General features: G+C 42.7%; 13 protein-coding genes across 13 annotated transcripts; 6 read left to right on the top strand and 7 right to left on the bottom strand. All coding sequences in view use genetic code 12, as the record gives it.

Annotated features, from left to right (window-relative positions):
- Window positions 1–151: 151 nt before the first annotated feature.
- VCX1.1 (Ca2+/H+ antiporter) lies at window positions 152–1,507 on the top strand (the record flags this gene model as incomplete). The annotated part of the gene is made up of 1 exon (XM_001383185.1): window positions 152–1,507. One exon carries the CDS (start codon window positions 152–154, stop codon window positions 1,400–1,402), a length of 1,251 nt encoding a protein of 416 aa, XP_001383222.2.
- A 2,437-nt stretch (window positions 1,508–3,944) lies between these two features.
- Window positions 3,945–4,943, top strand: PICST_30285 (predicted protein; the record flags this gene model as incomplete). Its single annotated transcript, XM_001383184.1, has 1 exon — window positions 3,945–4,943. The coding sequence occupies one exon, from the start codon at window positions 3,945–3,947 to the stop codon at window positions 4,941–4,943; it is 999 nt and encodes a 332-aa protein (XP_001383221.1).
- A 354-nt stretch (window positions 4,944–5,297) lies between these two features.
- PICST_81386 (chaperonin TCP-1) lies at window positions 5,298–6,959 on the bottom strand (the record flags this gene model as incomplete). Its single annotated transcript, XM_001382659.1, has 1 exon — window positions 5,298–6,959. The coding sequence occupies one exon, from the start codon at window positions 6,957–6,959 to the stop codon at window positions 5,298–5,300; it is 1,662 nt and encodes a 553-aa protein (XP_001382696.2).
- A 674-nt stretch (window positions 6,960–7,633) lies between these two features.
- On the top strand, window positions 7,634–8,509 carry HMO2 (HMG box-containing protein; the record flags this gene model as incomplete). The annotated part of the gene is made up of 1 exon (XM_001383183.1): window positions 7,634–8,509. The coding sequence occupies one exon, from the start codon at window positions 7,634–7,636 to the stop codon at window positions 8,357–8,359; it is 726 nt and encodes a 241-aa protein (XP_001383220.1).
- A 581-nt stretch (window positions 8,510–9,090) lies between these two features.
- Window positions 9,091–9,666, bottom strand: CDC42 (Cell division control protein 42 homolog; the record flags this gene model as incomplete). The annotated part of the gene is made up of 1 exon (XM_001382658.1): window positions 9,091–9,666. One exon carries the CDS (start codon window positions 9,664–9,666, stop codon window positions 9,091–9,093), a length of 576 nt encoding a protein of 191 aa, XP_001382695.1.
- Window positions 9,667–11,744: 2,078 nt separating this feature from the next.
- PICST_40526 (sterol uptake control protein 2) lies at window positions 11,745–13,799 on the bottom strand (the record flags this gene model as incomplete). Its single annotated transcript, XM_001382657.1, has 3 exons — window positions 11,745–13,261; window positions 13,364–13,463; window positions 13,506–13,799. 3 exons carry the CDS (start codon window positions 13,797–13,799, stop codon window positions 11,745–11,747), a joined length of 1,911 nt encoding a protein of 636 aa, XP_001382694.2.
- A 1,201-nt stretch (window positions 13,800–15,000) lies between these two features.
- Window positions 15,001–15,444, top strand: PICST_55406 (predicted protein; the record flags this gene model as incomplete). Its single annotated transcript, XM_001383182.1, has 1 exon — window positions 15,001–15,444. The coding sequence occupies one exon, from the start codon at window positions 15,001–15,003 to the stop codon at window positions 15,442–15,444; it is 444 nt and encodes a 147-aa protein (XP_001383219.1).
- Window positions 15,445–15,639: 195 nt separating this feature from the next.
- On the bottom strand, window positions 15,640–16,119 carry PICST_55999 (predicted protein; the record flags this gene model as incomplete). The annotated part of the gene is made up of 1 exon (XM_001382656.1): window positions 15,640–16,119. The coding sequence occupies one exon, from the start codon at window positions 16,117–16,119 to the stop codon at window positions 15,640–15,642; it is 480 nt and encodes a 159-aa protein (XP_001382693.2).
- Window positions 16,120–17,075: 956 nt separating this feature from the next.
- On the top strand, window positions 17,076–18,473 carry BNA5 (Kynureninase (L-kynurenine hydrolase); the record flags this gene model as incomplete). Its single annotated transcript, XM_001383181.1, has 1 exon — window positions 17,076–18,473. One exon carries the CDS (start codon window positions 17,076–17,078, stop codon window positions 18,471–18,473), a length of 1,398 nt encoding a protein of 465 aa, XP_001383218.1.
- A 145-nt stretch (window positions 18,474–18,618) lies between these two features.
- Window positions 18,619–20,111, bottom strand: ENO1 (enolase I). The gene has a single exon (XM_001382655.1). It carries the CDS (start codon window positions 20,024–20,026, stop codon window positions 18,707–18,709), a length of 1,320 nt encoding a protein of 439 aa, XP_001382692.1. The 5' UTR covers window positions 20,027–20,111; the 3' UTR covers window positions 18,619–18,706.
- A 1,346-nt stretch (window positions 20,112–21,457) lies between these two features.
- Window positions 21,458–21,955, top strand: PICST_40752 (predicted protein; the record flags this gene model as incomplete). The annotated part of the gene is made up of 2 exons (XM_001383180.1): window positions 21,458–21,767; window positions 21,804–21,955. Coding segments are annotated over 2 exons (462 nt in total), but the record flags the coding sequence as incomplete, so codon positions are not given.
- A 57-nt stretch (window positions 21,956–22,012) lies between these two features.
- PICST_76616 (mitochondrial 54S ribosomal protein YmL28) lies at window positions 22,013–22,634 on the bottom strand. Its single transcript, XM_001382654.1, has one exon. It carries the CDS (start codon window positions 22,627–22,629, stop codon window positions 22,180–22,182), a length of 450 nt encoding a protein of 149 aa, XP_001382691.1. The 5' UTR covers window positions 22,630–22,634; the 3' UTR covers window positions 22,013–22,179.
- A 235-nt stretch (window positions 22,635–22,869) lies between these two features.
- Window positions 22,870–26,625, bottom strand: YPK2 (Serine/threonine-protein kinase). Its single transcript, XM_001382653.1, has 3 exons — window positions 25,774–26,625; window positions 25,446–25,620; window positions 22,870–25,394 (listed from the first exon to the last, which is right to left on the bottom strand). Exons 1-3 carry the CDS (start codon window positions 26,086–26,088, stop codon window positions 23,773–23,775), a joined length of 2,112 nt encoding a protein of 703 aa, XP_001382690.2. The 5' UTR covers window positions 26,089–26,625; the 3' UTR covers window positions 22,870–23,772.
- Between the last annotated feature and the right edge of the window lie 433 nt (window positions 26,626–27,058).

Genomic DNA, 27,058 nt, shown 5'->3' with positions numbered 1-27,058 from the left:
TGTATATGCTAACTTTTCCTAGTCTCTTTTTCGCAGTGATAAATATTGAAATTTCACTTCCATCTCCTGCTGTAAACTTCTGTTTGTGAGCATCTCTCCATCTTCAATTGCTACACTTCAATACACCAATTCACCACTTGACCAATTGACCATGCCTACCTTGAATGAAAACCTCGCCTTACTTGGTCGCTCCAACTCACCTTCCTTCAAGACTCGTGCCATTGACACCCTTGTTCTCACCTTGAAGTCGTCTCCTGTTAACTACTTGTTAGTGTTTGTTCCCCTCGGTTTGGCTGCTGGATACTTACAATGGTCGGCCAATGCCATCTTCTGGATAAACTTCGTTGCCATTGTGCCGCTCGCTTCCATATTAGCCTTTGCTACTGAAGAATTGGCTGAAGATGTAGGTGAGACAGTTGGTGGCTTACTTAATGCCACCTTTGGTAATGCAGTAGAATTAATTGTCTCCATCATCGCTTTGAAGGAAAATCAAGTCAGAATCGTCCAAGCTTCCATGTTGGGTTCCATATTATCCAACTTGTTGTTGGTTTTGGGATGCTGCTTCATAGCTGGTGGTATCACCAGAGTTCAACAGACCTTTAACCAAACTGTAGCCCAAACTATGCTGTCGCTCATGGCACTTTCCACTGCCGGGTTGCTCATACCCGCTGCCTTCCATGCTTCTTTGCCTTCGCCAAAGCCAAAGAATGGCTTCCCCGAACCAGGCTCGTCTGACGACTTGATTCTCTCCTTGTCAAGAGGTGTCTCCATCATTTTGTTGGTGGTATACATTCTCTACTTGGTTTTCCAATTGAAGACCCACAAGGCTCTTTTTGAAGAACAAGCCCAAGAAGCAGATGACGGAATCATAACCGCTGCCTTACCTCAAGTTACCGAAGATTCCCAGAAGGAAAAAGGAAAGCACCTTAATGTCTTCAGTTCTCTTACTGTGTTGCTTTTGGCTACTATTCTTGTTTCGCTCTGTGCCGATTACTTGGTTGGTTCAATCGACGACATCGTCGAGTCGTCTGGTTTGTCGAAAACTTTCATTGGTTTGATTGTCATTCCTATCGTAGGTAACGCTGCCGAACATGTCACTGCCATCATTGTCGCCATGAAGGATAAGATGGACTTGGCTATCGGAGTAGCCGTGGGCTCGTCTTTGCAAATCGCCATCTTCGTCACTCCTTTCATGGTATTGATCGGGTGGGTCATCGACGTTCCCATGTCGTTGTACTTCTCTACATTCGAAACAGCTGTCATGGTGGTTTCTGTGTTCATCACCAACTTGGTTATCTTGGACGGTGAGTCCAACTGGTTGGAGGGCGCTATGCTTTTGAGCACGTATTTAATTGTCGCTCTCGCCTTCTTCTACTACCCAGACGTCGGTATTTCTAACTAATATCGGCCACGAAGAGGTCTATCGTTTTTGCTACAAAACGATAAATAGTCTTATCTAGTGTGTCCAAAATAGTGCATAAATTGTAACTACACAAAACGATCATTTAACAGCAGAGACGGAAGCTTGGCTATCAGAGCATCTGTATTACTGTAGCACTGCAGCTGTAATATTTCAGGAGATATAGCGTACCGGAAGTAGAATATCAAGCACCGAATAAAGCATTGCTGTAGCACCAAATGTAGAAGTAATGGGGAATTAAGAAGAATGAAATAATAAGTAGCAGAACCTAGACAACTTCACAAGAAAATCCAACAATGAAGTACATATTCTATCATGTAAGAAAAAGGTCCAGAGCTGTGCCAACCATGCAAAGTTTTTTCTCTTCTTGAGACCTTATCACAATTTAGCAGAATCGAGTAAATCGTCCACAGGAAGTACAGATGGAGTCTGAGTAGAACAATGCGGTTTGCGACACTTTGCAGTACGACCAAGCAAAATCAGCAATTCCCACGAGGACCGTCAGACGACGCTGTTCACCTTGAAGCTGCGTTGGCTCTGTTAACCTGCCAGATCGGGCAACACAGAGCAGCATGAGACCGAGCAGCAGGTGGGAACCTATAATAACAATTCCAGCTGTAAGGGCACACTTGGTTCAAGCAGGGAATCGCTAGCTGAAAAAAGGCATAAAGGGACAGACCTAGCCTATTTGAGCTATGGGAGGACTGAAATTCCAGGTTCCAAGCGTAAAATATGGTACCGGCATGCGGTGCTGTTCTGTGCGACGAGATTTTCGTTAACTGGTTTTGGGCAAATTCGAATCTGTCCTATTGTAGATAAATTGGTCGATTGAACGAGACGTCAATAATTCCTGGCTGTAGGTGTAGGAATGATGCCGCAAAAGCAGGTCTAAAACCTTACCGAAAAGGTGTGGAGAAAACTACCAGTTGCAAACCAATTTACCAAATCTTCATGGCAGCTCAGTGGTTGCAGGGCCCGTTTGGAGCCCAGGTTGCCGAATGAGATCGCAGAGTGGATTGTCAACCAAATAAAGTTTCGCATTAAGCGCAGATAATATTCTGCTACAAAATAGCCAGGATAGCAAAAGTTTCTCTCACAAGACTGTAGCGATTTCTGGAGAGACAGACATGTAGAGCAGCGAGGCATCTATTACCAGACGTAAATGTCCTACCCTGCAATTTTCCTTTGCTGTATGCACGGAATAGACGAGTACCCGTCTTTGACGCCAAAACCGCAAGCTGCTCAAGTGCGCCCGTATCTCTGTGAAGGGTTGCTAATTTATCCTAAGTTAGATTAATTGAACCGTCATCCGCCTAGTTTGGATCGCGAAAAACTGCCATAAAATTCTCCCAAGGAATGCAAGAAATGTACCAGGGACAAAAAGCTAGCCAAACAAGCAATGTTAGCACATTAAGCAACGCAAGCACCGCATAACGGCAAGCACCACAAGATAGTTGCCGTCAGGCACAGAACTAAACTCTGCCAGACAATACTCCATAGAATATTCCTACCTCATTACCAACTTGAAGTTGCAGGGACAGACATCGTGCGATCCAATCAAATTCAGAAGCCATAGGTTACTCAGTGAAGCATTGTTTGTATCACCACTGTGTTGGTCTTAATTTAGAATCTTGCAAGACAACAATTGTTCGTCTTATTACTTGCATCGCCATATCTCGACTTGAACACGAAAAGGATTCCCTAGACAAAGAGGCGATACCCTTACAATAGGCTAGAACACCCACCACCAAAACAAACTCCAACCTATGTAAATAAACACAGTCGAGTCTACCCAGGCAACGACAGTTGAAAACTGCTCACTCCACCCTTCCTCCACAGGCGCGGTTCCTTCATCAATCCATGGTTGTGCCCGAATTCTCTTGTTGCTCACACAACCGTCTATTTTGCAACCTCTTTTCTTCGTCTCCACCAGATTTTACGCGTCGAAGGGATGAATTTAATAGCGCGTGGTATTCTAGTGAGCAGCACTTTCGCGTACAGTCATCTGCACGACGCATGCAATGACTCCTTTCATGCACAAGGGTGCATAGACCACATCGGTATTTTTACTAATTGGGGTAATTATATAACTAGACACCCATTCCTATAGAGATTAAGCCTGCTGCACGGTCGCTGCATGAGAATGCGTGGTAAACTTTTCTGTTTCTTGCTACGTTTTGGTAATTTTCACTTGCCGACTCAGAGGCAGTATACCTTTTGGGCATAATGGCCATGATGGTGCCAAAACCATATAAAAGCTTTTTCGTTTCCCAGATATCCTGCTATGCTATCCACCAACTCCCTTTACTAAATATTATCCTTTCCTTTCATTTCATCTAGCGTTCAGTTGCTCGCATACAGCCTGCTTCTGATCCGTTCCTCCTACCTGATTCAGACTTTTTTGCACCAGTACTTTTGACAAGTACCTCGGCATCCCAATACCCTATAGTAGATATCTTTTGACTACGATATCTTTCTTCATTATACCCTTATACCCCTTATTCATATCACATAGACTTTCAACATGTCCGACAGAGAAGCCTTGAAGATTTTCTCCAGACAGCCTGTGTCCCAGGAAATGATCCAGTTCTTGGTTGCTACTACTTCATCCATAATCCAGGTCAAGGGAAGCAAACCTCAATATACCATAGTGCCCAGCCACGGTGCCACCTCTACATCCACCATGCTTGTATCTCCTGTTTCAAAGAGTTCTTCGTTGGTTGTCTTCATCAAGAACTTGATCAAGTACTCCAACGTTCAGACACCAACCTTGATGGCCACTTTGGTGTACCTCAACAAGTTGAGGAACATTCTTCCAGCCAACGCAGTTGGTATGGAAACCACGAGACATCGTATCTTCTTGGCTGCTCTCATTTTGAGTGCCAAGTCGTTGAACGACTCTTCTCCATTGAACAAGCACTGGACTAAGTACACCGACGGCTTATTGACTAACGACGAGGTCAACATGGCCGAACGTGAGTTGATCAGCTTGTTGAAGTGGAATGTCTCCGTCAAAGAAGACGAACTTATCATTGCATTACAACCATTCTTGGCCTCGATCAAGCATGCTCTTCAGAAGCAAGCCGAAGACGAAATAGTTCTCAGAACAAACTATTACAGGGCCTCAAACGCTTATTCAAAGCACTACTACGCCATGTCTTCTCCAGAGACCACTGCATCTTCTCAGATGTCTTCTCCAGGATCGTCTACATCGAGATCCACTTCCAGCCATTCCATTGCATCTTACAACTCAAGTTTATCTTTAGCTAACTCTCACTCTCTCCGGTCGTTTCCAAGTGCCCATTCTTCCTACAATAACTTGTCTAGTATAGTGCAAGATGAGGAGGTGGACTACTCGCAGCATCCAAAGAAGAGAATGCCATTGTCAGCCAAGTCGTCGAACTTCTTGAACGTACCTTCTTCATATGAGAAACAACACAAACCGCATTCCAAGGTTAGCAAGAGTTCATCGCACGGCTCATCTTTTTTGAACCTTGTCAAGTCAGGTAGAATAACTGCCTAGTGACTTCGAATTTCACTGTATCATAGTCTTTCTCACATTCTTTAGTTCATCAGACATTCATAGTTTTCATCATTTTTAATTCTTTCTGGGTACATTTAATCATACGATATTAGAATTTATTCATTCAATTGTAGCACTTTGTAGTTTGTATTTACAAGTCTAAGTCGTTAGCTTCAGATCAGATCTTCAAGTGTAAGTTGTGCAACTTCAACAAGAGTACCTCGATATACGAGAGGAGTCTCCATTAAGGTTTAGGTCTGTAGAGTTAGAAGTGTAGATTAGTTGAATAGATAAGTTCTACATTTATAATATAAGTTCCTAGGGCAATTTAGGCATGTATTAAGGAGGAAGGTTCTAATGGTCGTGAGGGTCTTCTTTTGGTGCTTCTGGGTTGACCTCAATCATGGTATCAATTCTTAAGATGGCAACACATGCTTCTAAGGCCGACTTCAAGGACTTGACCTTAGAAATCGTAGGCTCCAAGACACCGTGGGAGATTTCGTTGACAATCTTACCTTCGATCAAGTCTAAGCCGTAGTTCTTGTACTTTCTCTTCTTGTCAGTTGGCAAAGCAGTCTGCGAAGCAGCATGGTAGGTTCTTAACTTGGAAACCAAATCTGAAGCATCCTTAGCTGCATTGACAGCTAAAGTCTTTGGGATTACCAACAAGGCATTAGCGAACTCAGCAATGGCCAACTGTTCTCTCGAGCCAACTGTAGTAGCGAAGTTTTCCAAGTAGATGTTCAAAGCAGTTTCAACAGCACCTCCACCAGGCACTATATTGCCACTTTCCAAGGTTCTTTTGACAACCGACAAAGAGTCATGCAAGGATCTTTCCATTTCGTCTAAAGAGTAATCGTTAGGACCTCTCAATATGATAGAAGAGGAAGAGTGCTGCTTCGTTCCCTTGACCAAAATACATTCGTCATCGCTGATTCTGGTCTGTACAACTTCTTCAGCAGAACCCAATGACGAAGCATCGAAGGTTTCTTCACCTTCTAAGTTGGACAAACTGCTTACTAATGTAGCACCTGTGGCTCTGGCTATTCTACGTAAGTCTTCCTTCTTACAACGTCTGACTGCCATGGCGCCAGCTTCCACGAATTCCTTCAAGCACAAGTCATCGATACCCTTAGTGGTCAAAATGACGTTGGCTCCAGCACCCAAGATTTTACGAATTCTCTCAATGATTATGCCGTACTCTCTCTTTCTGATCTCCTCTAACTGGTCTGGATCGTCGATATTTATCTGAACACCCATAGCCATTCTAGCCTTCTGCAAATTTATGTCCAAACAAGCGATTCTTGCATTTTTTACAGACTTGACCATGGCCTGAGAAGCTACAGTACAGTTCAAGGCATAACCATCTACGAGCATCGATTCGGTCGATGACTTGCCGTGTGCCTTCAAGATGTTAACGGCCTTGACTGGGTATTTTGTTTCACCCTTGCCATTCGTCGTCTTAACCGCCAACATGGCATCCACAACCATTTGGGAGAAGAAATCCGAGTCAGAGCCAATGATCTTGGACGACATCGAAGTCTTTGCAATATTTACTATGGTGTCTTTGCCCAAGCTGTCAACCAGCTGCGACAATACCTCATTGATGTAACGGATAGCTTCCCTCAACGCCACACGGTAGCCCGAGATGATGGTGGTGGGGTGTATTTTGTTCTTGACCAACTCATGGGCTCGTTTCAAGAGCTCACTGGCAATAATCACTACGGAGGTGGTACCGTCTCCAACTTCACGATCCTGTTGTTGGGCCAATTCCACCAAGATCTTGCCGGCGGGATGCTGCACGTCTAGTAAAGACAAAATAGTTGCACCATCGTTTGTCACAGTCACGTCACCAATGTCATCGACGAGCATCTTGTCCAAGCCTACAGGTCCTAATGAAGACTTGACGACATTGGCCACAGCCTGGGTAGCCAATACTGTCTGATTACGGACGTCGTCGCCCGAGATTTTCTGGGCTCCGAGGAATAATGTATCTGAACGAGCCGTGGAATACATTGTGCGTAGTGAAAGAGAGAAGTGAAAAGTGAAAAATGTAGTGTTGAAAATGTTAGTCTTTTTTCATTGTCGCTATCTGATCTGGTCGCAGAAAAAAGGTGCCAAAAAATTTCAGTTTACGTGCACGACCGATATAGAAGGAAAGGAATAGTGTGGAAGGAGTGGAAGAGATGTACAGAAGTTAGAGTAAAGTTGTAGATGGGGGGATGTGAGTAGTTTGAAATGGGCTTCTTGAAGACTCTCGAAGTTTTGCTTTTGAACTAATGATGAGATAAGGTCGAATTGTTCTTAAAGTTCTACTTGCACTAATCAGTGAGAGTTGAGAGCAAGAGTAAAACTGAGGGACATTTACCAAAGTTGTTTCGGAAATGTCCGAGCAACGAAATACTGATTTAGAGCAAAAATCTGATTAATAGAGCAATATGGCCTTACAATTCTCTTCTCCGATTTCTTGTCCGTCTCTACTTCTTAACATTCTCTTTCCTCGTCTCTCAGTTGCACCCACTACACGCGTAGACCACCTAACTTTCTCCACGTCACATGACCTCTGGTAGTCGCACTCCCAAAGCTTGCAGCTAACCCAAATGTAAACAACACTGTAATTAAGCATAGCGAAAATGGTTTGATATCTTTCCTCAAAAGCAGTCTTTTGCACCAATTGGCCCCAACAAACCATGTTAAACAGATCCTTGACGGCAGTCAGAAGCATTGCTTTGGCTAACTCCGCCATCTTAAGAGCGCAGACCCGTTCAGCCACTCCTATTACCGCCACTGTAACTAGTTTCCAGAGATTAGCTTCCACAGCACAAGATAAGAAGTCAATTACACAGAAGAAAAAGGCACTCGACAAGTTGAAGTCGCAATTGACGAAAGAGAAAAAGCATTTATCCACTTTGGAGACAAAGCTCAAGCAGCGTACAAAAGTGATTGTCTCCAAGGAGAAGGAAAGAGAAAAGAAGGAAAAGGAGAAGGAAAAGAAAATTATCGCTGACGCCACCAAAACCTACAGGGGTATCTCCGGATATACGCTTTTCGTTAAGGAAGCACGTAGCTCCAACATTACCGATGTATCGAAGCAGTGGAATTCACTTGCTATTGACGAAAAGGAAGTGTACCAGCAGAAAGCCAAAGACATCAACGAGGAAGCTAAGAAGTTGTACACACCCAAGCCAAAAAGACCAGCTGAAGGGTTTGCCTTGTATTTGAAGGAAAACTACAAGAGAGATGGACGGGCTGTGGAGGAAGTTATGAAGGAATTGGGAGCACAATGGAGAGACTTGTCTAGTGAAGCCAAACAGAGCTACAAGTTGTCTCAGGCCGACAAGACAGCCTATGAAAAGACGTTGAAGGAATGGACCGAAAAGAGAGTTGCTCTTTACAATGAAACCAATAGCAAGTAGAACGTGATGGTGTACTAATCATTGAGTTGATCTTTCTGGTGCTTAAAGATTTATGCCTTGTAGATAACTTACTTACATTGCCATTGTAGAAAAATTGTTTCTTTGTTTTTGTTTATGTATTAGCTACGTTAGTAATAGTTACAACATTCTGTATTTGTATTCGTTCGATAGTATTACTATGAAATGTCTTGTATTTATAAATCCAGGTTATAATGTTTTTTTTCCGAAGCTTGGCAGGTGTAAAACACTACTATATCAGTTATAACATCTTGTGACCAATAATCCCACGGAACGCGATTACAGAGAATTGCATCAATATATTGAGTAAATTGATCTAAATACCCATTGATGGATTCTGACAGATTGACAAAACTATAATCGACTTTCTACACCTTGTTTGTAAGCTTTTAATTTACTAAATATATATTATTAATATAAAATCAAGAGGAAACCATGACAAGAAAGAAGGAAGCTGGCAATCCAGCCCGAGAATAAAAACTGTACGTGGAAGACAATCCCAAGAGCTAAAAAAGAGAACTGATACCTCAGACCTATCGACATCAAGTCAGTTAGGAAACTTGTTTCAGTCTGGGTCGTTTTTACTTCAATTGTATTGACTGTCTGGTCCCAATGAGAGGGTAGGAAATGAAGATATAGGCAATCAAAAGAATTAATAGCAATAAGGAGGAGGGGAGAATAATAGTTATAGCCAACGAATCGTTCCGAATAAATTACAAAATGGTACACTTCTTGGACTTCTTGATCACAGGTGGCTCTAACGCAGCCACAATGGCCTCGTCAAACACTGTCTTCAAGCCTCTTTGGGTCAAGGCAGAACATTCCACGTACTTGACGGCTCTCAATTCCTTAGCCAATTTTTCACCTTGTTCGTTGGTGATTGGCGACAACTTTTGTCTATGCAATCTTTGTAAAATAACCTCGTCGTGTCTTAAATCGGTTTGAGTACCGACAATTAAACATGGGACACCAGGACAATGGTGGTGGACTTCTGGGAACCATTTTTCTTTGACGTTTTCAAAAGATGCTGGGGCGATCACCGAGAAACAAACAAGGAACACATCGGTAGAGGGATAGGACAAGGGTCTTAATCTGTCGTAATCTTCTTGTCCGGCGGTATCAAACAAGCCCAAGGTGAAAGGCTCGTCACCAATCATGACGGTGACGGCATAGTTATCGAACACGGTAGGAACATAGTCAGCGGGGAACTTGCTGGTGGTATATGAGATCAACAAACATGTTTTACCGACGGCACCATCGCCGACAACAACACACTTTATGGTTTGCATTATGGAATTGAAGAGTTATAGGTAGAAGTCTAGAAGTCTAGGAATATCAGATTGTATTTGTCAAAAATAAACAGACAAGTTATACTTATGTATGCGGGAACGATACGACTAACTAGCGATGCAGCGTTATCGAAGCTCTTCAGTATAGTCTGGAGTGGACGTTAATATTTGTCGAACTGGGGGTAGGGGAACAGAAAAAACCACCGAGCAAGAATCTGTGGAGGGGTTTTTGACGTTGGAGGTGAAGCAAATAAATAGACTGGGAAGGGTAGCGAGTTGGACAAAACACTACTTAACAACGACGATACTATAGAAGCTGGTGGATCTCTACAAACACGATTATCACGGTGGAGGAGAAAAAAACAGACGCAGCTAAACTGAGATCATATGGCAATAATTTGTTTTCATTTTTTCTGTTCTCATTTTTTTTCTCGTTGACTTCTCCAACACAACAAAAAGGTGTGTGAGCGAGAAAGTGAGATAACCAGCGAGATTATTAGGGGCAGCAGAATATCTTGTAGGCTTGATATTTCTGCCATTTTTTGGTCTAAGTAGAGATTTCAGAGGTGGCAAAAAGTACCTGAGGTACACATAGTAGGAGTATCGTCAGATAAACGTATCCAGTCAACACAGATAGAAGCTGCTGTTTTAAGCTGTGCTTCTTGTCACCATTTCTCACTAATAAATTCACTAATAAATTCACTATTAAATTCGGTACATAGTAGCATTGCTCGGTAGTATTGTTCTCAGGGATTACCGATTACCGTCTATAGTATTCCACAATACTCACTAGTTCAGCGGTGGCTACTGACATATAAGCATGGTATAGCCAAGAGAGGCAATCTGAAACTAGACCTGTTTAGGGACTACTGTTTCCGTGCTGGTAAACGTAAACGTAATCGTATTAACTACTATCTCTGGCCGGTCCATTCACAATTGGTAGCACCCCACCTTTGCACGGACCCTCTCCAGGCAGAAAAGTCACATACCCCTTGGACGCTCTGCTTCTCATTGTTCGTCCAGGGCTACTGTAGACAATTCCGGCTCGCGTCGTAAACGAGCAGAAACTACTACTGAAATCCTGAGGCTACAAGGTGCTAGCCATTCCTGTAGATGGGGCTCCTGTTGCAGAGGACTGGCTGGTTACATTAGTCTAGATAAATCTCGCTGTGTGGTCTAGAGTTGTTTCAGAAATCAGACGACAGTTGTGAACGTCTATCGCCGGTTTATTGCTAGCACCACTGTTTGTTAGCCGAATACTAAGATCCATACCAGCACTCTTACTACTACTTGCTAGTGAGCCTCGTTCTACACTGGTACCACTATACCCCATTACTCTGAGAGCATTCTTTTCTAAATCTTTTACACTGTATCCATCGCTCCCTTCTATGTCCCCTTCTTTAAATTTCATATTAGAGCATCCCTGTTTATTTTCCTTCTCTTGTTTCACCCCCACCCCTTCAAATTCGTATTCAATTGCTCTGTTTTTGTCCCTTCCAACTTGGAATAAGCAAGACGTCTGACATCTCCTAGATATCAGAAATACAGCTTAATTAGGAAAGAGATAGCCCAAAACGAGCAACCCCCATATGCATGTCCATTTTGGGTGCAAATAGTGTACCTTATAGAGAATAGACGGTGGGCTATCTGTCAATATCAGATTGCTTTATTGCTAAAAGATTGACTCCACGAAGACACATCTAAAGTCGACACATTTTGTAGCTATCGCAGATGTCCACAAAAACGGAACGGACTTGGTCTATACTATATCTTGAGTGAAAGACTCACATTTCGTGATTCAGTTTGTGATTCAGTTTGTGATTCAGTTTTGCTCACGGTGCTAAATTCGTCCAGAAACCATATGCGTTTCTGTCATTCATGCTGATCAAAGTTTCTCAAAAAATAATTGCAACTTGATAATCCAATTTGGATAGATTTTCTGTAGAATAATAGCTGAAATATTTTCCAATTAGACCAAAGAGACAGCGCATAAAAAGTATCATATTGTTCAAACAGCTCGTAATGTACATTAATTTAAGATAGTGGAACATATATCAAGAAAAAACAGGCACTCATGCCTATTTCAAATTTACAAACTCATTATCACCTTGCATCACCTCTAGACTGCTGGTTATATCACTCGGTAAATTATTAGTGTCAATAAGCTTGTTAGCAAGAGTTCCGCTGGGATCAAATGTCGTAATCTGGTCATCTATATCGTTGTCTACAATGGCAGGACCTCCACCAAGGAAGTCCAACATCATGTGCATACCACCAGCACCACCAGCGTATTCCTCTACATCGACTGGCAATACCTGTGATACACCTTCTAAGAACCACACCTTATCCTTCATTTCCATAGTGAAAGATCTCAAGAGCTTGTAGTATGATCTCATAACTCTCATAGCCTTTACATCTCCTGTCATTAATAACGACAAGAAAGACTTATCTAACAAGGCAGGGAAGGCAAAGATACGTAAGATGAAATCTGACTTGTATCTCTCCTTGTGCAACTTGTTCAAGTAGGCCAATGTCACAAGGTAAGGTGAGTCGACTTCTACAGGGAACAAATCGGCGATGTCAGAATCATGACATTCCAAGTCAGTGAAGTACCTGTTTGAATCGTTTAAATGATCCTTGCCGAGGTTTACCCTTTGATTTATTATGTCACCCAAATCACCCAAGTCCACAGAGATAAACTTGTAGAATCTTGAAGCTTCTGTAAGGGGCCATACAGCTGTCAAAATAGTAGCAGCACCTTTAACATGAAAAATCCATGCTGAAGCCGGTAACGATTTAGGAGACGTAGAAGAAGGGAATGACGCATTAGCCAATGAGTCCATGATCAAGATCAAGGCACTAGCAACCAATGCATCTGTGTTGTTAGAATTAATGTCAAGCACGGCCTCTCGTAACAAACGTAATGCTTCTCCTCTATGGCATGTTACACACTGATCCAACCCTTTTTCAGTTCTCGACAAGTGAGTAGCAGAGAAAGCCAATATGGAGTGCATCAAGAAGGGATACTCGAACGCCAACATCGGGATATCGTAGTTCCAAATGTTAGTATCCGAAATACCAGCCCCAGTAATGGTGTTGGAGACTTGGGAAGTGTAGTGAAACATCAATCTTAAATCAAGCATATTCAAATTAGAACCAGACATATCCGAGGAAAGAGGGTTGGCTGGGATCAGGGTGTTGATATTGGGAGATATGTTTGGCAAAGATGTTCTTTCTACTGATTCATGTTCCTGTGGAAGCTCACGAGAAGAGAATGTTTCCAGAGAAGCTGATGCGGGCTTTTGATTGGTCAAAAACAGACCTATACCACCCAAGTTGGGCATAGCTGGAGTAGAAGCACTATTAGTTTTAGCACTGGGGACTTGGGGATCAAGCAAGTTGCCCAAATTGCTCAAGTCAATAGGCAATTGGGCCAAAGTGGCTAAGTTTGAGAGGTTAGCCAAATTTCCCAAGCTGCTGAGATCACCACCCATACCACTAAGTCCATTGACAAGGTGGCTGATGTTAAGGTTATTGAGATTTCCAGCATTTAAAAGACCCGAAGTCAAGGTAGAAGCAAGACCAGCAGGAAGACCTGAAGAGGCTAGACCGGAAAGACCACTGGGAAGACCTCCAAGACCTAAAGCTGAAAGCAGAGGAGTCACAGGAGGAATTTTGTCTTCATTCATATTAGGACTTGGAGTAAGTGATGGAGTAGCTTGTTGAGTGATAGACCCCGACGAGCTTGAAGCAGACATCGATCCCTCTCTAGCAACAGGAGAAACGGGATGAGATGTCTTTCTCTTCTTAACAGCTGGCAAATCGTCAGAATCAGAAACATTGCTAAGTTCCTTCGCGAGTGAAATTGGCTGGTTCGACTTTTCCAGCTTGTCACCATCAGCAGGATCGTCTATCAAATAACCACAGACCAAGTTCATGTGTTTACATTTGTTACACGAAGGCTTTGTTTCATCACATTTGACTCTTCTCTTTTTACAAGTAGAGCAGCCACTACGAGACTTTTGGTGGTACTTTCTCTTCCCCGTGGAAGATCTGCCCCCTTTCTTGCCGTGGTCTGGAGACGAAGGCTGATCGGATTGATTGTGATTGGTTGAATTGTTATCGCTGTCCATGTCTACTATTTTTGTTGAAAAAACCGTTGCTGTACCCGTTGTTGAATGGTAGGTGATAGAAATGGAAGCTGGCTTAATGAAACGCCTATATGGTGAGTGTTGTGAATAGAGACAAACTATGTACTACAACAGAATGTAGACACAGCAGTTGTTTGGCTGTTGTCGAAGTAATTGAAGAAGTTGTTTATCTATACTTGACTAAACCAGCCAGTAGTTGTTTATCTATAGCTAGTGACTTTAGTCGATTATAGGTGGATATATTTTCCCTAGACAAGATTGTTGCTAGCGGATAGTGGTGCAATCGTTTTGCAGATTCAATGCTGAAACTACAAGTGGCCCCGGTTATAAAGAAACCGCCAGGATTGGTCCGGAAGGGATGGGAGAAGCGACTGAACGATGACTGAACGTAAACGAGAGACAGATCGTGAAGACAAGCCTTGATCTATATTGTGGGAGCAGTAAGAAGCACAGGTATCTATGTAATTATTGATATTCGCTCGTATAGCTCGTATAGAAATTTTTTCTCTGCCACACAAACGAGGCAGTGAGCGCGATGTTGAATTGATAGATTAGGATTTTGTGGACGGATCCAAGGCTAAAAAAAGGCAAATTATTGACAAATTACGCGTGAAAATAGGAGTAGTAAACGGTTGGCTCATTGTGTCGGAAATGACCGCAACGGGATTCGCTGGATGAGTCTGCTGCTAATCAGAAGTCTGGAGACAGCCGAACAGCCAATACAATTGGCTAGTAAGCAAATGTAGCTTGGGCAGAGAAGTGAAAAATTCAAGCGTGCGTCATGTGATCAAGTTTCGAATGTTGGGTTATAAAAAGGAAACCAAGTGGGGCTATCTCCATCACGAACAAGTGATGCATATTGCACAGTTCCAGAGTTACCCACTGCAGTGTAGCTTTGGCACCCATTGTCATATGACGGTTTAGCCCCTTTGGAATATGACGTAGTACTTGACTTAAACTTAAGTGGATGAATATGCAACGTGATGCTAGATCATGTGACATACATTGCTTCACCACGCTAAGATTGTGTCATCAGACTAGACTTTGAGACATTTTTCGAGCTAGCGCGACATTGCTCTTTAATTTGTTGAAGCGACATTCTCACATCTTCATTGCTTCAGCTTACATCTGTTGCTGATATCATTCGACGGCTTGACAGCTTGTAGTCCATATCCATTCTATCATGTCGGCAAAGCCATTGTGGTACCGTTGGGCGAGGGTGTATTTCGCCGGAAGTTGTATCATTGGAACTGGTGTTCTTTGTTTTATCTATACCACCCCCACTGATGAACAGTTGATTGCCAGTTTTTCACCAGAGATCAGAGAAGACTATGAGAAAAACAAGGCATATAGGCAAAGAGAACAACAGGAGTTGATGGAGATCGTCAAGAAGACATCTCAGTCCGACGAACCTGTGTGGAAAACGGGTCCTATCGGGTCTCCTTTGGAAAAGGAGCAGAGAAACTTAAACCAGCAGTTGATTGACTACAATCAATTTGAAAAGAAGAGGGCAGAAGAATACCAAAGAGAACAAATAGACAAAGCACAAGAAGAACTCTTGGAAGTAGAGAAACTTGCAGCTCAGGCCAAGAAGGGATACTGGTGGAATCCATTTTCTTCGAAGTGACTTTGCGGAAGACACCTTGTACATAGATTTTCTACCATGTGTATATTAGATGATAATGAATTTTCATTCATAGATTATTTATTAGTAATAGATGATTCATCAGTATTGGAGTTAGATCATAATGATCTATTATTTGTATACTAGTAATGACTAGTAAATGATAATGAAGCATGCAAAACTATATTGCACTCAAAGTCATCTTCCCCAGAAGCTTCTATCCCTGGAGACAGCCAGCAAGAAAGAGGCACTTATACTGCTAGCAGACGTTGTACTACTCTTCTGACTATTGGCCTCATCGACTGCCGCTACAATGCGGCTGATATTTGTATCAATAACCATGCCTCCCTGAATAATTTCTTCCAAGACTGTCTGCAATACCTGCCAGCCAAACACCAAATCCAACTCACACACGTTAGTGAAGCACTTGTCGAGGCATTCGACAAATACCTGGATTAAATCAAGGATTCCTAACTCCGACTCTTGGTCGTCGACTACGAATACAAAATAAAGTGTAGCATAGTGTCTGTAGATCACCATGATATCGTCCAAGTCCTCTAACAATGAAGGAGGCGTAATGAAAGAACATTCCAGTGCTGTTCTAGAAGAGATCAACTTGTAAACTTGTTGAACCAATAGTATCTGTGTGGGTATATCTACTGGAGTGTAGAATTTCATCAACCGAGGCAAACCGTCGTTGTTAACTAGGATGTTAGTATGAATTATGAATCAAAACCTGAATGATTTGTAACAAATGCAAGTCATATTGTCCTTATACATACATATTAATACTGAGTGAATCATTGGTAGATATGCTTGTAAGTATGTCGTATATATATGCGTGGATTTGAGTATTGCTGTAGATATCTACAAATAAATGTACTAATTGTAATGAAGAACAAAGTAGATGTAGTCGATTTCTCTCGAAATTAATTGAATTGAATAATTGCGACTTGATTTCTGTGCCTGCTAAGAAAATCAAATTGATCTCGGCTGCGAAATTCTACACCACGCTAGTATTTGTATGGATATATAAAAGTATAGCTATAAGTATGGCTAAATTTTGTCATGCAAATGGTAACCAATGGGAATGATATTTAGTATGTTTATAAGTATATTGAAAAGAAACAAAGGCAAGCTTCAATAGAGTGGCATCCATTCTAATAGAGTTATGGGATTATTGGACAATAGTCCTTAGAAAGATAATAATACTATTTAGCAAAAGATAATAAAGACAATCCCAAACTCCAACAAAATTATAGACTGATTATATAATTCTACAAAAATCATCGAAATTTGGAGAAACAAAGTTCACGTATTTATGATAGTAGTTCTAGTTCTTGCGAAATAATCAACCGTAGCAGTTACTATTCTCTTACCAATAACAGAGTGTTCAAACACACAGCACCATGGACAATAATCGGTTTCAAAGAATTTCTTTCAACAGTAATCTCTATCCCTGCCCTATTAAACATTCTACTTTTCCATATTACCTTTACTAGTATTCTAGTTGCAAAAAGTTTCTTCAGAGTCACCTGCACACAGCACCGATCCAATATGGATTGAAAAGTTAGTCAGATCTCCAGATTTCTAGGTTTACTTTTCATTCAGTTCCAAAACCACGTTTGACGAAAATGTCCCTCGAAAAGGCCCAGGAGTTGGACACCAAGTATCCAACATACAAGGATGAGTTTGCAGTTCCTACTTTCAAGTCGTTGGGAATCGAAACATCTCAATTCAATGAGAACACCGACTCAATCTATCTCTGCGGAAATTCGCTTGGATTGATGCCAAAATCCACGAAACAGGCTATCAACGATGAGTTGAATGCTTGGATCGAACGAGGAGTAGAATCTCATTTCAACCATCCTGGCCAGAGTGAAGGGAAGACGCCATGGGTAGATATTGATCTTCCCTTAGTTCCCCTTGTAGCCCCAATAGTAGGAGCCAAAGAGAACGAAGTAGCAGTCATGGGGTCGTTGACAAGCAACTTGAATGCTCTCTTAATAAATTTCTACAAGCCCAAGGACAAAAGAACAAAGATCTTGTTTGAAAAACAGGCTTTTCCATCTGATTACTATGCCTTTTTGAATTTGGTGAAGCTTCATGGATACGATGAGAGCCATTTGGTGCAATTGAAGGTCCTTCCCGGTAACACGTACCTTACCACTGAACAAATTAAAAAGGCTGTAGATGACAATATCGACGAATTGGCCATGGTGTGCTTTCCAGGAATTCAATACTATACTGGACAATTCTTCAAGATCGAGGAAATCACCAACTATGTCAAGAACAAGGGTAAGAATGAAATCGTCGTCGGCTGGGACTTGGCGCATGCTGTCGGAAATGTGCCTTTGAAGTTGCACGATTGGAATGTAGACTTTGCTGCTTGGTGTTCATACAAATATTTGAACTCTGGCCCGGGTGGTATTGCTGGTATTTATGTTCATGAACAGTACACCAAGGATAACTCCAAAACAAGCTTTTCCCCTAGACTTGCTGGCTGGTGGGGAAACAATGCTTCGGACAGATTCAAGATGTTGGAAGAATTTGATCCCATTAATTCAGCTTTGTCATATAGACAATCCAATCCTTCAGTTATAGATGTAGTTGCTGTGAAATCTTCGTTGGAGCTCTTCAAGAAGGTAGGCGGTGTACCCAAGTTGAGAAAAAAGAGCATAGCTTTGACTCAATTCTTGCAAGATTTGCTTGTCTCTTCCAAGTACTACTTCAGGTCTGATAATGATACCGACAGAAGTAAGATTGGCTTTACCATTTTGACCCCGTTGAACCAGGAGGAGAGAGGGGCTCAATTGTCTGTACTTTTCCAGCCTCATTATGATGATAAACAGAAGAACATCATGGAACGAGTTAGTGGATACTTACATAACCACGCTATCATCTGCGATGAAAGAAGACCTGATGTAATTAGATTTGCACCTTTGCCATTGTATAACACTTTTGAAGAGACTTACTATGCTGCGCAGAGATTATTTGAAGCATTGGACAAGATCTCATCTGAAGAGATTTAAATAGAATTTTAAAGTGTATAGAACGTCAAAATCTATGATAGAACCATGAACATCTAGAAAGTTAGAAATATCATTGGTATAAAAGTAGTCGTATACAAAGTATCACACGACTTCTACAAGTTTAGATATTAATTCTACAGTGCAATTTGTTCATAATAAATATCTCAAATATCTATGTAAGACTCGTGAACGTATTAAAGCTTTTTTGAATAGTAAAAATGTCATTGACATGATTACAAAGTGTTAGAGATCTTGAAGTTCTTACCAGCGTAGATGGCATCTTCACCCAATTCCTCTTCGATTCTCAAGATTTGGTTCAACTTGGCCAATCTTTCGGATCTAGCTGGGGCACCGGTCTTGATTTGACCAGCTCTCAAACCGACAACAAGGTCAGCAATGGTAGTGTCTTCAGTTTCACCGGATCTGTGGGAAACCATGACACCCCAGCCAGCAGCATAGGAGTCATTGGCAGCTTTGATTGATTCAGTCAAAGTACCGATTTGGTTGACCTTCAACAACAAGGCGTTGGCAGCCTTCTTTTCGATAGCAGTCTTGATTCTGATTGGGTTGGTCACAGTCAAGTCGTCACCGACAATTTGGATCTTGTCACCGACCTTGGCGAAGAAGTGAACCCAAGCGTCCCAGTCATCTTCGGCAAATGGATCTTCAATGGAAACAATTGGATATTGTTCAATCAATTCACCGTACAAAGAAGCCAATTGTTCACCAGACAACCACTTGGATGGGTCAGATTCTGGGTTCTTGAAATCCAAGTCGTACTTGCCGTCCTTGAAGAATTCAGAAGAAGCAACGTCCAAGGCAATACCGACTCTGCCGGTGTAGCCAGCCTTTTCAATGGCATCAGTGATCAACTCAAGGGCTTCCTTTGGAGAACCAATGTCTGGAGCAACACCACCTTCGTCACCGACGTTACCAGCAGATTGACCGTATCTCTTCTTGGTCAAGGACTTTAAGTTGTGGTAGACTTCGGAACCAATTCTCAATGCTTCGGAGAAGGTTGGAGCATCAGTTGGCACAATCATGAATTCTTGGAAGGCAAGAGCACCACCAGCGTGGGAACCACCGTTCAAGACGTTTTGGAAAGGAACGGGCAAAACATATTTGTCTTGCTTAGCACCAGAGATGTCAGCCAAGTGCTTGTACAATGGTACACCCTTTTCGGCAGCAGCAGCCTTGGCAACAGCCAAAGAGACACCGAGGATGGCGTTGGCACCCAACTTGGACTTGTTAGGAGTACCATCTAAGGAGTTCAAGAATTCATCAACCTTTTCTTGGTTGGTGATGTCGAGACCAGCCTTGACGACAGCAGGAGCAATGGTTTCGTTAACGTTGGCAACAGCCTTGAGGACACCCTTGCCCAACCACTTGGACTTGTCACCGTCTCTCAATTCCAAGGCTTCGTGGATACCAGTGGAGGCACCAGATGGAACAATGGCTCTGAACAAGCCCTTTTCAGTGTGGACGTCGACTTCGACAGTGGGGTTACCACGAGAGTCGTAGACGTAACGAGCAAATACCTTGGAGATGGACATTGTTAGTGCGGGAATCGATAAAGAAGCAAGTAATTAGCTGGAAATCAGATAATTGACTAGATGCAAAAAATACACAGTACGCAATGCCAGGAGAAATCAAGGAGGAAATCTCGTTCCCTTTATATGTCGAGTGAAAAAAGTGTGGGCCATCTTGTTCACCGTGTGCGAATTTTGTGCGAAACTGGACCACTCAGTCCCGATACCCGAAGAGTGTGCATAATGCGATCACCAGATTGCAACTGGTGGGCATCATGAGAGGGCAATCTGAATGGGGATTACGAATATGAGTTCAACGGAGGAGCCGAAGTCCACGAATCCATGTTTGGGTATACCGTATATGACTGTGAAAAGTTTTGTACGTCGCTGTTAAACCATAACCTGCGAAATTGCTGAAATGCTACGGCCAGGCTATGATTCATAAAGCGATTCGTGCTTTATTGGTACTGGATAGAATTGCCCTAAAAATGAGTCCAATTTGTTGCGGCATATTAGCGACAGCTTGCATCAACAGCTCCAATGCTCATGAGATGGCACTGATAATGGAGCAGTGATACGGTGGCTGGTGATGTAGTTACAGTACACCAGGTTATTTGTGTGCCAATGCCTGTCCCAAGGCTGGCTACCACCGGCTTGTTGGCTGGTTGATTGGCTATTTGGTTTGACTAGTTTATTGGCTCATAACAGTATTCTAATTGCTCTCAAACAGTAGCTGAAATTTTTCACTTGCACCATGCGTTCCTCTCTGGCTGGCACCGTCAAAAATGATTCACTCTACCCCTCAATCGCATTCTGAACGTTCATAACCGCCACAATGGCACATATCCATTGAAGCCACTCCAATGACTCAATAACACAGTTCTAGAGGAGCGTACGATTCTCGCTGGTCTCCCTGATCTGATTGTTCCTTCCCACCGCACTCCGTCTGTCTGCTCTCGGACTCGGAGTTTTCGACATAATCACATTTGTCACGTGCGCCGAGGCAACAAGTTCCCATTGCCCGTCAACATTCGGTTCGTGCCAAAGGAGGGCACTGCATGCAGCTATTTCATCACCGGACGCCCTCGGAACTGCCCGGACACCTTGTCAGTCACTTTCATGTGATCTGCGTGCCCGGAACTGAGCTCCGGGTGAGGCTTCTACATTTATTACATAAGCTGTTACGTACACAAGGGACTTCCTGTTCCCATTAATTTTCACTAAGACTATTCTCGGTTTCTAACTTCTCATACAGTCTCTCAGTATTTACATTCTGGAAACAACAACTCAACCAATCGCAAAACCAGTAAGCACCGCCATATTCTCGTTTCAGATATGTCCAGCAAAGAAGCCAAGGACGTCAGCAGCGCCAAAACGAAGCTGGCGCCGGGGAGCAGTTCCACCGTTGCAGCCGGATCAACATCTTCAGCTGGTTCAGCATCAGGTGCACCTTCCAGTATAGACAAATACACTGAGATCAAGAATCAGTTGACTCTGCTGATTTTGCGCAAACAGGAGCTTACAGCTAAACTCAATGCGCTTGAGGACTCAATATACGAGAAGGAAAACGAATATTTCAACGACAGCACTTATGGAAACATAGTAAAAGGATTCGAAAACTTCTCGAAAGCTGGAGGTGGAGGCTCTTCCAACAAAAAGAGAATACAGTATACGGACGATGACCATATATTCAGTTTGAGTTCGGTCAACTACATAAAGACACTAAACAAGAGACAGGGGGTGACGATGAATGGAGTAAATGGTAGTCTGGGATCTGGTGGAGGAAGCTCTAATACCAAAGATGATTTGGACGATTACGAAGATTCTGTAGAACCAGCAAATGGAGGAGCGGCAATACGAGTCGCTTCTTCTGGTTTAGCAAGTGATCGTGATGCATCAAGTAATCTGAGTACACCTAGTCGTAAGAGAAAGGCTCGTAATTTGGACGATTAGCCACCAGCTACTAAGCATCAGCCAATGTAACCTACAGTTTATGTCATAGAATAGAATCGTAATGAATTAATGTATATTAAAACTATCTGAATCATCTGAACAGAAGCGGTGGGTCTATATGTACATGGGGTCCGCTAGGGATTCTAGCTAGATATATAGCTACAGGAGCAGAAGAGTAAGAAGTTGAACACATACAACAATCTGAGTTTCTATTCTCCTTTCATCTACTGCTTATTCTTTGGAGAGTAGTTGTAGACCCAAGGCTGGGTTGGTGGGTAGTCAGTAGGTATTCTCATTTCCAATGGGAATCTCTTGCCCTCCTGCTGAGCGTTGGCCAACTCAAACAACTTGGGACTAGTTTGTTTCAAGTCTTCCATGGCATTGTAGATGGACTTATATTGTTTTTTTAATTGCAAGTGTTTTCTCTGCTGGACCTTTCTCTTAAATAAGTTCCAAGCATTCACGATAGTTTTGTGCTTTATCAAATCTTCGTTGCACAAGTTCAACAACTTTGGCTGTTTTCTACTGGCAGATAATGCAGATAATTGGTTGACCACCTTTTTGGTCGATGCAGATTGGTTGGACTGTCTCTTTCCACGGACAAAGTTCTTGAGTATAACGGCACCTGAAGAGGCTAACCTCGATGAGACGGGGGTTGTGAACGGTTTGAACATGGTTGGTAGTCCAAGAATGTATATTTGCTTCCTGTTGGGTGCTAGTAGTAAATCGTAGATTCAGATATAGAACAGAAAGTCTGGAAAATTTTGTTTTTGGTCATATGACTACAATCAGCTGATCTCTGGAACATTGGCTGGAGTTCCATTACATCATGGAATATGGGGTTTGTGCACAGAGAGGTCCAGTAATTTCATATTTGTATTTCATATTTCAGGCTCCTTTCACGACTTGAATGAAATATCTGGCCTCTATAGTATAGTCCTTCAATTCCATAACTTCATCAATGTCAGAAAAACAGAAGCAGGCTGAAGCAACTGAAGCTTCTAGGGACTCTGGTTCTGCTGCCGCTAACTCGCACAATAATTACCACGATGCGGCTCCTCCCCCCTACAGTGAGAACGAGTTTCAACGTCCTCCTGAGCCACTCCCTCAGCAAAATAACCAGAGCCCACAGGTGCATACTCAACAGGGCTATAATCAAGACTATAATCAGCAGGGATATCAACAGTACAATAATCAGAACTACCAGCAGCAAGGTAGCTTTCTGCCTGATTCCAAGCAGGACTATTCGCAGGGCTATAGTAGTGAATCCTGGCTGCAACAAGGCTATGGTAACGGAGGATACAGCGCTGTTCCACAGAACTACCCACCACAACAAGGCTTTGGAAGCTCAGGGCCACCTCCAAACACGTACTATGTAAAACCTTCAATTGTAGACATCACACGTGCCAATCCTGAGCATCTCAATCCAGCGTACCAGCAGTACTTAAAGAGAGATGAAGAAAGAATCAGCCAGGGTAACTATCCTCAGGGAAGAGAGAATTTCAAGCATGGTGCGCCTTTGGAACCAGGCAAGACGAATCCCAATAGTAAGACTGGTGGTAAGAGGTTCCCAGGACGAAGCGGTGCAACTTACAACGACGCAGCTAATAGATAAGAAACCGAATAGAATTTCCGTCAAGTCCAACAAGTGAAACCAGGCAATACAAGAAATGTCTGCTGGTACTTTTTTCATATATGGCTATTCTAACAGTCTAATAGCCATTTTTCACTAATCTCTACCTTAATAGCTCTATATTAATCGTATTTCTAATTTATTGTTAATTCTACCTAAAATGACAATGTGAATCAATTCTATTTTAAAACACTCCCTCGCCATTGTAAGTCCATCCACCAAACTGTTTCTGAACACTTTCCGTCAAGAAATCATCAACCACAGAGTCTTGTGGCTGTTCGTTGGTGAAGTCCTGGTCAAAGTTGGATGTATCCAATAAGTTCTCTACATTTGGCTTGAAAGGAGGCAAGTAGCTCTTGTTCAACAACTTGTTCCAGTCGATGTCCTTGAAGAAGGGATGGTTCTTGATCTCATGAGCATCGTTCATTCTCAAGTTTGGATCCTTCTGTAACAACTTAACCAACAAGTCCTGGGCATCGGTTCCCTCCAAGAACGAAGGGAACCGTAATGGATTTTGCAATATCTTTCTGTACATAGTAGGAACATCGTCATCATAAAATGGTGGTAAACCAGTCAACATTTCGTACAATAACGTTCCCAAGGTCCACCAATCAACACTTCTGGTATAACCTTGGTTCAACAACAACTCTGGAGCCAAATACTCTGGAGTTCCACAGAATGTGTTGGTTTTGTCGTCGTTGCTCATGTTCAACTTACACAAGCCAAAATCGCATAAGGCTATATGACCTTGGTAATCTAACAAGATGTTTTCTGGCTTCAAGTCTCTGTAAATGACATTTAGTTCATGTAAGCTTTCCAATGCTGTTAACAATTCAGCAATGTAGAACCTGGATCTATCCATAGAGAACTTGCCTTCTCTCTGCAAATGCCAGAACAATTCACCTCCGTTAATGAACGATAATACCAAATACAACTTTTCTGGACTCTGGAACGAGAACTTCAAAGGAACAATGAAAGGGTTGTTGATTCTGGCTAAAACTGTTCTCTCGGCCAAAGTATGCGTCACCTCCATTCTCGACACTATATGCTGTTTACGTATAGTCTTTAATGCATAGATTTGTTTAGTGTCTTTCTTGACAACTTGCATAACTTTTCCAAAAGATCCTTTACCAATGACTTTCAAAAGATCAAACTCCTCAATGGAAAGATGTTTCTTAGTGATGGGCTTGAACTCTATGGTTAACATGATCTCGCCCATTTCCTTGGCTATAGCCTCGTTGAGCTCAGTGTTGAATTTGGTGAACTTCAAATACTCGTGATTCATCAAGCGGATGGATTTGGTATGGTATTTCAAGTTCAATGGTAACTTGATGGTACCGATAAGCAAATCGCCAATATTGGCAGGACTATCCGAAGAGCTTGTGTTGGTGAACAAATGTTTCTTCGACGTCTTTTCCGAATCCGGAATAAGCATGTTGGGCAATCTGATGAACAAGTTCAAGTTGAGAAAGTTAGATCCCGTCGAAGACGTTCCGTTGGAATGAGAATGAGAGTTGGGGGAAGTGGGTCCATTGTTGAAATTGGAATTCGAAGACTTTTTCGTCACGTCGAAAGAAACTACCTGGTTCCAAGTAGACTGATTTACAGTACCCTTTTGAGGTTCAATGACCAAGACGTTGTTGTCGAACTCTATTGTTAAGTAGAGCAACGACTTCACCAAATTCTCAGCATTGGGAATAGTAATGATGGAGGGCAAGAAATTGGTAGCGATAGCTCCTTGTAAATATTCATGAGAACCAGTGCTGCTATTGCCGTTAAGTCTAGGAGACGTATCGCTTGTTGCAGCTTCAATGTCGTTGTCTATATCGTTATGGGATTGGGTAGGGGTGGAATCACGTGAGTTTTCCAAAGCGTTCAAGTTCTTGAGGAGCTGTTGGCTGATAGCTTCGTTGTTGGAGTTAACGGCCAACGCGTGCAAGATCTGTTTGTTGTTGTTGATTTTGATGGGCAATGCGATGTTGTTGGAGTTATAGATTTTGACTGTCAAAAGCCCAGGGTTTGACGAAGCAGCCTGGTCGTCGAGGTTGGGCACTGGAACGGGCACTGAAGCGTTCGTTGGAGCCAAAGTCAGAGACAGGGTCAGTGTCAGTGTCAGAGTACCGGCCGAAGCAGGTGGAGCTACGGTTCCTTCTGACGAATGAGTGCTGGCGGTGTTGATGGTCACGGCAGATGTGCTTTGCGTCGACAAGGAAGTCGAAGAAGGCTGGGTGTTGATGGATGCTGGAGCTAGATGGAGGTCATCATGTGGAGGATCTTGTTTTCTTGTAGAATTCAGCAGGTCCAGGGTGCCATTGACCGAGAGCTTCAGCACATTGTCAGCCAAGTTGTTGACGGAGATGGTGCGGCGAGAATCGACTGAGTTTCGTGGAGAACCGTCGGAATGGAGTGATACTTCGGGCGACACTCCTTCCTTATCCGAGCCGTTAGGCGTTACTGGGGTCGAGGAGCCGAACTTGAATTTGTTTTTGAACCGCAACATCGCTACGAGACTGAGCTATGAGATGTGGACGGAAACCAAACAGAAGAAGTTGGTTTGGTGCAAACAAAGCTGATAATAGGAAAAAAGGAGAAAGCGATAGTGCACTGGTGGAGCCTCAGCTAAGCAGAATATAGTGCGACTGGTTGGTGCAGTATAGCGAGAACAATAGCGAGGATGAGATGAATGCGGGCTAATGCGCGAGATGAAATCAGTGAGACTCAAGAAAGTGAAAATAATCACAATGGACTGGAATGAATTCTACAAATATATACGAAGATGAAGTGAACGTGATTTTGGTGATGGACGTGATGGTGCAAATGTTTATGGCCGTCAACTGAGATGGACTTGGTTATGGACAGCGATATGGTGGGGAAGAAATGCGAGTTTTGATCAGGCTATGCTCGGTGATAACCCTACTTCATTATTAGTTCATCGCCGTGGAAGGATCTTCTTAAATTCTCGAATAATTAGCGACAATGGCTCACGCGGTGGAACAGATTGGATCGAGCCGACTGTGAAAATTAATTCTGGCCATGACTACTGTATTTGCAATTACAAGAGATGAAGTTAGCTGCCACGCGTCAGTAAGAGGTTGCTGAACAGCTTAAATGCCTAGCCTAGTATGTCTAGTATATCGCTACTAATTTTTTGCTAGCTCCCTGTTTCTGTGTGATTTTCCAGGGCCGCGTTATCGTGCTTGCGCTCTTCGAGAAGTGACTGGATTCTCGCTAATTTGAAGTCCGCCTACATTGCCGTTCGCTCCGGAGAACCTAAAAACTACACTAACTCAAAAGCTCTACAGACGTCAGCACTTACAACACAAGCTTACAACACACAAGATGTTCCTACTTCTTCTACCGTATCCGCAACCAGTAGGCTCAATCTTTTCTGGCTTGCCTCTGGCATTTGCTCCTCAACTTTCGTCTTCATCGAACTCATCGCGCCCAACGATCTCACGACGTATTTTCTA

This window comes from Scheffersomyces stipitis, chromosome 2, assembly GCF_000209165.1.
Source record: "Scheffersomyces stipitis CBS 6054 chromosome 2, complete sequence".
NCBI lineage: Eukaryota > Fungi > Ascomycota > Pichiomycetes > Serinales > Debaryomycetaceae > Scheffersomyces > Scheffersomyces stipitis.
This window is presented reverse-complemented; position numbering and strand designations above follow the sequence as displayed.